Source organism: Zerene cesonia, chromosome 1 (assembly GCF_012273895.1).
Source record: "Zerene cesonia ecotype Mississippi chromosome 1, Zerene_cesonia_1.1, whole genome shotgun sequence".
Classification (NCBI taxonomy): domain Eukaryota; kingdom Metazoa; phylum Arthropoda; class Insecta; order Lepidoptera; family Pieridae; genus Zerene; species Zerene cesonia.
Genome location: NC_052102.1, coordinates 10,919,006 through 10,931,216, shown reverse-complemented (window position 1 = coordinate 10,931,216; position 12,211 = coordinate 10,919,006). Strand labels below are relative to the sequence as shown.

The following is a 12,211-nucleotide window of genomic DNA, read 5'->3' as shown; positions in this document are numbered from 1 at the left end:
CAGACCAATTAATCTCGGATGCATCTTCGAGAAGACGATCCGCACTGATACCACTAAAATTACGCTGTAGGATTATTTTAGGTTTAGGCTTAGGAGGGCGGATCTCATAGGAAACAAAGATTAGGTCATGATAGGAAAACCCCTCGGCAGGACACTGTCCAAACCTTGAAATTTTATCAGGAGAAGAAACAAGGATTAAGTCAAGAAGAGAAGGAGCACAGTTTGGAAAAAAATGCGTGGGATTAAGAGGGAGTATGTGTAAGTTAAAGGAATTAACAATGGAAGATAGCTTATGTGCGCGTGCGTCGGATTTGAGGAGGCAGGTATTAAAGTCACCCATTAAAATGGTGTGATCATAATTGGGCGTAAATTGGTCAAGGATAATATCAAATTTATCAAAATAATCAAAGGAAAGATGAGGATTGTAAAATACACCAAGGAGAATTTTTGTGTGGGAGAGGGTAACTTCAAGCAGCAGATGTTCAGCAGCATCGGAAGGCGGGGGTTGAGGAGAAGAGCTTAGGATACAGTAAGGAATGTATGAGCGAAGATAGACAGCCACACCTCCGCCGGTTTTTCCTACACGGTCGTTGCGGATAAGATGGAATCCGGGTAAGGAGTAAGAGCAGGAGGGGATACAGGGTTTAAGCCATGATTCAGAAATGAGTATGGCATGGATGTTTGGAGTCTCAAAAGATGCTAATAAATCAGAGTAGTGTGCCGGAATACTCTGTGCATTTATATGCACTACATTAAAATTATTAGGGAAAGGATTAAAATAGGACTTAAGGTTTTCACATAAAGGAGAAAAAGATGTACTGTGAAAACTGTTATCACAGTCTATTCCATTGGATGCGAGAGAGTAATAAGTTCCATCACTGTCAGTATCAGAGTTCGGCATAGCATAAGCAATATGTGTATTATGATATATTTATAGGTATATAATAAATAAATAGTTAAATAGCAATATACTACAATATATAGAATTGTAAATGTATATAGATAATTATAATAAAATACAAATATGTAAAAAATAAGATAAAAAAAGGGCAAATAAGATTAAAATATAAAATTTGCAAATTACCTTGTACCACTAGCTTATCCGAAAGAACAGCTACACTAATTAGCACATGATTTTTACAACATAAAAACAGGCTCAGAAAAAAAAAACAAAAAACTAAATAACAAAAAAGAAAAAAATCGAAAGTATTATGAAAATATAAGGCACATGTAACACAAGCCAAAATACTCGTAGCCAACACAGTAATACTTGAGACTAACAGGACTGATTTGACGTATTACAATGTCAAATTAAATTGACATTTGGCAACTGACTTGAATAAATTAAGAAAATGTAAACAGTATAATTATAATAAAAATAGTGGGTAACTTTAAACTTAAATGAATGTTAAATCAGTCTACTGTAATATAAAAATAACAAAATAAATATAACATATCACTTAGCTTATTACACTTAATATATATGAGATGTGTAAATTAAAAAAATAGATACATTAATCCGAGAAAGAAATTTTATATATAGGACGAAGGAAGGCAAACTCTGTACTAAAATAGAAGAAGGCAAAGTCTTTTACTTAGTTTTGAGGTTTCTCCGTGCTCGTTGAACAGCAGAAAGTGGTTTCTTCGGCTCCAACTGGCGCTGTGGTTCGGCTATTGTAGAAGTACCTCCAGAAGAGCAGGCCACCACAGTCAACTCATCCAGATTAGCCTGAGTAAAAACTCGCCGACGTGTGCCATCAGGAGCCAACACCATAATGTTTCCATTTGCCGTCCAACATTTAGAAACACCAAATTTTTCACGAGCAGCCATAAACAATGAGTGTCTGGCTTTTGTTAAGAACTCAGACAATGTATAATCAGATCCTTTAAATCCAGTTTTACCAAACCAGATCTTGTCTCTTAGAAGTACATTGTGCAGCTTTATTAAGATAGGCCGTGGCTTATCCTTTTTGACTCGACCAAGACGATGACAAAGAGATATGGCAGTAGAGTCAATCTCTGGTATATTCAAGTTATTACTAATTACTTTTACTACCGTGGATACTGTATCTTCTTTGGTATGTTCAGGGACACCGTGAACCAGCAACATTTTCCTCCGCCGCTGCATTTCTTGTTTTTCATAAAGGTTAGATAGCACTTCAATTTGCGTTGTTAAACACTTGAGGGATGTTATTACAAATGTTCGAAACACATCAAATTCAGCTGCTAGTTTTGCCGAAGGACTTGAAGATGCTGTAGCAGGAGATTTAATACCATCAAGTTGTTGTTGAAATTCTTCCAAGCGTGCATTAAAAGTAACTGTCATGTCAACCATTGACTGCATTACTGTGTCCATTGTGTTTTGTGCCATAGTATGAAGTAAGTGAAACAAATTTATATAAGGAAAAAAAAGCCAGTGACACCAGGTACAGATTTTTAAAACATTTGTATACAAAATATACTAAAAACGCAGACAAAATTAAATAAAATTAGGAGCTCTTAAAAACACGTCTTTCTTTTGACACCTACCCTCGTAAACGGGTAAAACTCGTTGGGTAGTTGTTTATTGTAATTTAAATTATAATAAAAACTATCCTATCTCTCAAGTTGGATCGAACTGCACATGGTGTGCGAATTTTATTATAATTGGTTAAGTGGTTTAGGAGTCCATTGAGGACAAACATTGTGACACGAGATTTATATATATTAAGTTTATAATATATGACAAATTCCTTTATTATACTATAGTATTATGTTATCTGTGGTAATATTATGATAGGAGCTTAAAATGAATAAAAATTATTTAAATTAATGTCGGTCTGTATCTTTTTGTTCTGGTTCCTACGGAACAGTTGGACCGACTCTTAGTTCTAATAAAAAAATATATTATATACATTAAATTATATAACTAACATTTTTTTTGAGAAATAAATTTGTAAAACTAACAACGTAGCGCAGCCGTTCCCATTATCTAGCTTTAGATATTAAAGTGTAATTTTACTCAGATTTGCGCCACAGTTCCAATATAATTCAATCATAGTTCTAATACTATGAGCAAGGTCCGCCAAGCGAACCCGGTCCCTCGTGGTATATAACTTAAGAACAAGAATTTTTAAAATCGCCCCGCTAGTTACTGAGATTGCTGCATTTAAACATACAAACTATTAACTTTATATGATCGTTTATATGTAGTTTACTTCACATATTGCAAAACGTATCATACACACGCAATTAGCTGAAAAGGGCAGATTTTACGAGCAGTTTAATCTTTTTGCTTAAAACACCAAAAAGCGAATTAAGATCGATATCTCGTTGAAAAATGTCGGCTCACAAAACCCGAGGTTTTCATTAATCATTTTGATCTTTATTGGTCTCGTAATAATGATGAAATGTTATAATGCCAGGTGAGAAAGTTTGTGGCGTTGAGATAATGTTTTTCTGATTATTTGTATGTCTAATTCGTATCAACATTATTCTGAGTAATCTTGTATTAAGCAAAACTAATATTACGATCTGTTTTCGAGTTTGATTGTAATTTTTCGTTTATTAAACCACGAGGACCTCGGGATAATATTTTATCTTTATAATAAAAAGTTGAGCGTTTTGGCGCCAAAATATCTATAGTCATTTTTAAAGTTTGACATATCTGGCTTTGTATTTAATAAAAGTGTTTTCAGCTTTATTTACTTGTTTCGCAAATATATAATTTAAAAAATTTAAAATAAATGTTAAAGAAAGTTCCAGAAAGTTCTATACGTATGTGTATCCAAATATAATTAACAGACAATTATCATGAAAAGTTGAACTGCAAATAATTAATTTTGAATTGTTGGATTATCCTTCGCTTAAATAATATAATAGAAATATATTTTAATGATTTACATAGTAAACTGACAACCCAGACGGAGAAAGGGCGAGCAACTAGTATAAAATAAAATTAATATTTCTAATCATTTTACACGATGCACGCCATCTACCAACAAATTTACAACAATTATTCTATAATTGGTAATACTGCCATCTAGAGTCAAAATGAGTAAACAAGACGATTGGTAATCCTACTATGTATATATCGTCTTAATCTTTCTAATATATAAAATTCTCGTGTCACAGTTTTCGTTGCCATACTCCTCCGAAACGGCTTGACCGATTCCTCTGAAATTTGGTAAGCATATTGGGTAGGTCTGAGAATCGGCCAACATCTATTTTTTATCCCGATATTCCTACGGGATACGGACTTACGCGGGTGAAACCGCGGGGCGCAGCTAGTCTATATATATAAAATTCTCGTGTCACAGTTTTCGTTGCCATACTCCTCCGAAACGGCTTGACCGATTCTTATGAAATTTTGTGTGCATATCGGGTATGTTTGAGAATCGGCCAACATCTATTTTTCATACCACTAAACGATAAGAGTAAGGCAGAACAGCGTTTGCCGGGTGCAGCTAGTAATATATAAAAATCCAATGTAATGATGTATGTTCCCAATTATCTTCACCAACTCAACCGATTTTAATGAAATTTGGCATTTTATGTGTAATTTGGTCCAACTTAGAATAGGATAGTTTTTATTTCGATTAATTATCCCAATCATTTATCATCCTACTATAATTATCATAAATGCGAAAGTTTGTAAGGATGTGTGAGTGTTTGTTATACAGAGTTCCTTGGCCAGCGCTTGATCAGCGTGGTGGTTATGACCTGAACCCTCATAGGAGGCCTGCGTGTGGGAACATATATGGCCTGATGATGATAATTCTACGTATCAGCGTAGCTGGTCAGAATTTTGACATAGCTGTCATACAATAGGAGTAAATGTTTACTCTTTGTGTGTGAAGTCCCGTGTGCTTAATGGGGCAGATGATGTGCATCCGTTTCACTGATCGATTTTCTTTTGGGACAAGTAGGTGATCAGCCTTCTGTGCCCTGCCAGACCGAGACATTTTTTTTTTGCGTCCCCACCGGGAATTGAACCCAGGATCCCTCGGTTCTACGCTCACGCGTTAACCACTGTACCGAGGAGGCGGTCAAAATGTTTACTCTTTAATCTGTTTTAATTGCTTAGGTTTTATCGCGTTATAAAAATGTCAGCTCAAACAAGTTGAGGAAATTATGTTTTGAATTGATGTATGCTTAGAGATAAAGCTGTTTCGGAAGCGTGTTTGTTTTTACGTCTGGTGGCGGTAACTGCTGGCCAGATATTGATGGAATTGTATCAAATTGGAATCGTAAAAAATCCAATATATTATATATATTATATATTTCTTAATAAATCTACTAAGCTTCACTTATAAACTTAATCATTTTTCATCAATAAAGTATACCGCCATCAAATTTTCACCGGTGACAATAAAATAATATCATGACTGGGATCATTTCTTTACGTTAATTCTCTTACAGGAAATGCGACAATATATTTGACTTTATTTATTTATTATGGACAGGACGGTGTCGTTGGGTTACGTTATAAATAAAACGTAGGCATATATAGCTATTATATAATATGTCAAATATTTTATTTACAAATAACATCTTTAAATTTACCTATAGATACGTGTATAATAATCATTGTCATACTTTATTCCGGCTTAGTTAACACGATATCTTATCTCTATTAAAACTCATAATATAAATACTTGATTGTTTGAAGAAAATTACATAGAAAACATCCTGTTTTTTTAGTCAATATACAAACAAATGTTGGTATACTAGAACATTTTTCTAATTATATTTAATGACGTTACCTATTTACATTATTAGATATATTATCAAGTAATTATAGATTATTTTTTATTTTTTTTTTTTATCTGTAACAGAATACAGAAACACACATACATAAGTATCGTTGTTTTCTATATCCAAACATATAGAATGATTTAACAAACACACACAAATCACATACAGCAGAAAATTGATTCTTGAAAACCAAATAAAAATAAATTCAATTAATCCATACTTATAATATAATGCTGAAGAGTTTGTTTGTTTAAACGTCCCCCAGAACAGCCGGTATACATAAATATCAAATGACAGTTCGTATTTCTTTAACTCTTTGATTTAAATAAAAACTTTAAAAACAATATCGCATAAATCAACGTGAAACGATCAACAATTTTAATTGAAAGATATACCATTATCTTAATACTCGATGACCGAAAATTTCATTTTTTTCCATGTGTTTGTTTTCATTATATTATCTCGTGTCGGCAACTCTTATCTTGCTAACCATACACAACTGAAACTTACCTGAATATTTCAGGAAGATCATCATATGACGTGCTCTAATCTTTAAGAATGTTTTTGAAAAAAACGTCAAATGCAACAAAATGACATGCTGTGTCAGTTTTCTTGTGTCGTATCATTATACAATTGTTTCACTAATCTATTTTGTACGATAAGTAAGTGATAAGCATTGTGTGTTCAGACGGAGAGATTATTTATTAGTAGACATGTAATTGAAGCGTGTGAAGTATGATTGTTTGATTGATTTTTTCACCACATTTATAGCAATGACTGTTTGTAGGTGCCCAATAATATTTTGTTACTAGCAACAATAGAACGCACAGTCTCACGGTGCGTGTAGATGCTTATAGTTTTACGTATACCTATGGTTAACTCAGATATCTCTCCTTCAAGATTAATATAAAACCTATGTATGATACTATGGATTATAATCCTATCCTATCCTATCCTACTAATATTGTAAATGCGAAATTTTGTAAGGATGTGTGTGCGTTTGTTGCTCTTTCACGCAAAACTACTGAACCGATTGCAATGAAATTTGGTACGTAGATAGCTGGACAACTGGAATAACATATAGGCAACTTTTTATTACGATATTCCTAAGGGATACAGAATTACGCGGGTGAAACCGCGGGGCGCAGCTAGTACTAATATAAAACCATGTGGAATGTGTTTTAGTAAACTATGTATTGGCAATTTAAGCATCGCATCTTTCGGGTTTCAAAAACTTTCGATAACGGTGGGATATCTAAAGACGATATGAAAATTTGTTATTACATTATTTTACCTGATTATAATATTACATAATAATACATTACGTCTATACTAATATTATAAAGAGGAAAGGTTTGTTTGTATGTTTGGAATGTTTTCACATAAAACTATCGGACTGATTTAAAAAAATATTTCTCCATTCGAAAGCTGCAACTACACTACGTGACATAGATGTGCTAAGGGCGAAGCCAGGGCGGACAATAGCTAGTTTTTACGTATTAAAATATTATTATACTATGCTGAGTTCAAAGATTTTCAAAACAAATACTATAAATACTGATTGTGTAGTTTATTGGAAATATTCCATTAATTGTCATAAAACAAAAAAAAAGGTGTGTGTGCGATTCACACACGATAGAAGTGTAACTTCAATCGACAAAAGAATGAGATGAATATATATAAAACAGTATGTATATTTCTGTCTCATTCTTTGCCAGCTTCATTCTACACATTTTTGTATTTGTGTCTCTTACCTGTCGTTTTTCCGTTGCATCAGGTTTGAAATCACAACGATTCTAGAAGTTTCACTTCAAAAAGCGATTCGAGGAGATTTTGTTTTAGTTTTGTTATTGAACTCTTTAAGTTATCATTATTTCTGCGTATTCCATATGTATATTCGCATAGCTTTAAACGCACGTTAAATACATAATGCAATTATAGAATACAGTAAAACAATCGTGCTCTTGCTACATTCTCTGATTAATGCTAAATAACAAATATTTTGAACCATTCCAATGGAGACCTTATGTAGAGTATATAAGGCTTTTATATATACTGTGAATATAATCCACAGATATTATCTATAATGTAATTATTTTTAACAAAAATCTCAACCGCTTTCAAAATGTCAGATTTAGTCCGAATTTAAATGACCACATCAACAAAAATCGGTTAACCCGGAAAATTATCAGCTAACATACACAAAAATACAGCCATATTAATAACCTCCTCCGTTTTTGAAGTCGGTTGATAAAATATATAACCCTATAGGATAAGCATAAGTCTAATAAACTCTGAAGGAAGGAACTCTTTAGTCCGGTGCTGGTATAGTTCTGAGGATGTTGGCTATGTCGCTATCCTCGCCTCTAATGACCACCAGGATGGTTAGGCTTATCACAGCCCCGAGCAGGACTCCCACGGTGATCGCGAGTACTCTCTGTCCCAGAGGCCATTTAGAACAGGCCCAGTATTGTTCTCTGATTACCCTGGAATTAAAAATGGGTATTATAGATAATTTTATATGTATTATATACTAATTTTATAAAGCTGAACAATTTGTTTAAACGCACTGATATCAGGAACTACTGGTCCGATTTGAAAAATTCTTTCAGTGTTAGATAGCCCATTTAGTAAGAAAGCCTATATATGTACCATCGGCAAAGTCGGTGCTAGTAGTAGTATATAATGGGAGCAATTGTGTGATAGTTAAGGTCGTGGGATGTCGGTAATAATATTGGTATAAATTCAAAAGAGTCGGTGTTTATTCAAGCAAATCCAATATAAGGACAATACTGAATGTAATGCTAGCGTATGTGATTTCGACTGAGAAGAATAAAAAAGCTAATAAACAGATAAATTTCTTCGTATTGTCCATGCAATTTTATCTTTTAGCGAAAGAATATTATCACCTAATAAATAATAAAATAAAAAATTGATAGATAGATCCGTAAGAACATATTTTTAGAAACGACTCGAGACTATAGGTCAAGTGGTAGGATAAGATAAGCTATTTGCATTGTTGAATAAAAGTGGTCTAATATTTTCAGGAGCTTTCTGAAAATCTATAATACGAGTATCTACATTTACATAAACATAACTACGTTGGTTGTTTAATAAAATGATTTAACAGTCAGAACATTTGCACAGATACATTTATTTTATTCTTTATTCTTGTTCTAATCTAAGGAATCGTCAATATTTTACCAACAATGAAATAATTATAGGTAGATAGTACAATCACGGACATAGGCTATATAATAGCATAATATTACTAACTGACCCGGCAAGTGGTGTTACTCCTTACTCTTATTCTTAAACCCTTAAATGGGTTTGAAAAATAGATGGCCGATTCTCAGACTTTCCCAATATGCACACAAAATTTTGTAAGAATCGGTCCAGCCGTTTCGGAGGAGTTTGGTAACTATAATTGTGACACGGGAATTTTATACACAAGATGTTATCTGTGGTAAAACTTTGATATTTAAATTACGTCATTATAAGATGACGTACATTTTTACGATTTAAATGCGATTTTAAATTATTTTGACGGACATCACAGACGGAGTTATCAATTGCTTTTTGTGTATGTTACAACAATGCCACTGAACAGATACAATTTAGATTTTTTTCAATAAATATTAACGGCGAAGTTACGTTCAATGAAAAACCCAGATTTGTATATATTAACAATACTTTGTGCTGTAGAATTTATATTATAGGGCTAGACAATGAGAGGAATTTTATTTTTAGTTTAACAGCATCAAATACCGTTTGAAATAAAAAAAAAACAATCATTGAGCAAGGTTCGAATGTGCGTCTTTTGCCCTACAGTCACATACACCAACTGAAATTTTCTATTAATTAATATTTTATAACTATCTGAGGAACACTGAGGCACGGTTCACATGATGACAGGGAAATAAAATCGGATAGAACTTTGTCGTTTCGTATAAATTTAAAGGATTGTTATGGATAAATTATCGTAAAATAATTCGTTGAATTGTGAATTGTGATTTGGTTGGGCCGGTTCAGAATTTTTGCACAATTTCAAAAGCTTAGTACAATCTTCCATGATTAAGTTACGTTATTTATAATCTAACGGTGACATAACTAAAGCTAACAATATAATACGAAATTTATCTTTCATTAAAAATATATCGATATCATTATCTTATATTTTACGCCTTAATGCTGAGTGGTTTTAGAATTAATGTTTCATGAAACAAAAAATAAAAATTTAACACACCAGCTATAACGCCACAATGCATGTGCTGTTTATTATATTATCCGGGCAAAGTCTGGACTAATCACTAGTGATAAGCAATCTCTAGAGATGCAAAGACATTTGGGATTTAAATAAATTTCCACGCGTTATCTTGTGAAAATGTTCAGATGTACGATAACGTGAAAACTAACAGTTTATCTTAATATTTTTTATCAAATTTAATGAGTAATTTACAACTGATCGATGTAACAATTAATACGTCACTAATATCTATACTAATATCAGTTTGTGAGTTTGGTTTAACGAGCTAATCTCAGGAACTACTGGTCCGATTTTAAAAATGATTTCAGAGCTAGATAGCCCATTTATTGAGAAAGGCTTTACACCGTTAAAACCGGGTAAAACCGCGGGGCACAGCTAATATACTATACACCTGAGTTGTGTCTCATTATATTACTTGAATATAGTGTTCCGCTCAGAGATCGTTTCAATAGAAATTCCCAATCATGAAAGAGGTTCTCTATTCGACGGCGGAGGGTTGGGGGCGAATTTGTTTGGGAATTGCTGTTAATCACGTGCCTATATAATAATTAATATTTTAGATATACAACAATAAGAAACTTTATTTTAATATGACTTATGTTATTATTACGACTAGGGGAATTTAAATACCCCATATTTATTTGAACAGTATCGAAACTAAAAAGGACGAAGAGTGACCACATTATTTTATAGCCATGACATTTTATATTACTTCCAGTTTAATCATCACTCATATCTTTCATGTTTCTATAATCCAATCACAGATAAACACACGAACACACGCACCCACGTTCACATCCGCACTTACGTTGTTGGGGGCTGTTGCAGGCGACTCTGGTTGACGTCATCAACGCTCCCCACATATGCCGAGTTCACATACACAAAATCCACTGATTTGGCGCCCTGGCTGTCCTTGTAAAAGGTCCTCGGTTCCACCCTCACTGACTGCATACTGGACCCCGGCTTAGACATCACACCAGTCACATCACACACGCTCAGAGAACCGTGAAGTACTGGTGCGAGCTATCGATGATAACAGCTATCTGATAAGCGAATGCTTGATCAATTGAGACCCGTTGGTGAAATCGCTCTTTGTTATAAATAGACTTTATGATGTTTTAATGACATAGAGTGATTAGCGTTAAGCCAGCTTGAGAAACGCTCTGTTTCTGTTGTGTTATGAAATAGTAGTTTCTAAAGAGAAAATTTCTGATAACAATACGATTAATACTGGATTTCTACATCTATATTTAAACATAAGGAATGAAAATGTCTTGATTAGTTTAAATCAGGACTTTTGTATATGTCGCTGTAGAAGATACATTGATAATTTTTTGATATAGATTATGTTCAGAGGTGGCCTTAACCATTGCAAGCCTCCGGGCTCCAGGTCTTTGCTACGCCCTCTGTCCGTCGTAAAGAGTATGTGATGCGAAAGTAGGTCTAGTTTGTGTTTAAGTGACAAGTTCATGCTTGCACAAATGGTAAAATAAAATTTGAGTTTAAAAATGTATGACATCTAAAGATTAAAAGTATAAATGTAAATAAATATAAAAAATATGAATACAGATGATAAATTTTAAAATTGTTATCCGGTAGTTTCCTAGCACTAAATCTTTGATAAAAGGACAATAATCAAACGAATCTCGACTACTCTACTTCAAGTTCGATTGAAAGAACAGCAAGTGATCAACCCGATGTTGTATCGAAACCCCTTCAAGAGCGGAGCCCTGGGCGATTACCCTAATCGCCGCATCCTAAAACCGCTGCTGATTGCGTTAATGAGAAAATAGCCTATTTTGGACAGTATGGTATTCTAATTTAAAAACGTTCCCCAATAAAAATCAAAGCTTGTCTAACTAGAGGGTAAGGTTTTTGTACGACAAAGTGAACTAATCATAAAGAATTAGACGGAGTGAAAAATAGAAGAAGAATATCAAAACATCTGTTATTGGAGTTAACTCGAACAATTTTAAGATAACTTTCACTTCACATCCATTTTTATTTCACCCATCTTTTAATGAACGTAATCACTACAAAGTGTAAATAATAAACTTCAAAAACGGTACATCCAAACTAAGGCATATTGAAAGGCCCTAACGAGGAAGAAAAAATGATCAACAGAGTAATACAAGATGCACCATGTATGGTGCAACTAACGAAGGGTCGGCACGCGAGCCTTCCGCGTCGGTTTTTACTCCGCCTCAT

At 33.5% G+C, this 12,211-nt stretch overlaps 2 protein-coding genes across 2 annotated transcripts in view; one reads left to right on the top strand and one right to left on the bottom strand.

The window, feature by feature from the left end:
* LOC119840235 (laminin subunit alpha-1) overlaps window positions 1–12,211 on the top strand; it is a 132,943-nt gene that overhangs the window by 35,590 nt on the left and 85,142 nt on the right. The gene's annotated exons all lie outside the window — the stretch shown is intronic.
* On the bottom strand, window positions 7,954–11,011 carry LOC119840626. Its single transcript, XM_038367350.1, has 2 exons — window positions 10,812–11,011; window positions 7,954–8,222 (listed from the first exon to the last, which is right to left on the bottom strand). Exons 1-2 carry the CDS (start codon window positions 10,973–10,975, stop codon window positions 8,048–8,050), a joined length of 339 nt encoding a protein of 112 aa, XP_038223278.1. The 5' UTR covers window positions 10,976–11,011; the 3' UTR covers window positions 7,954–8,047.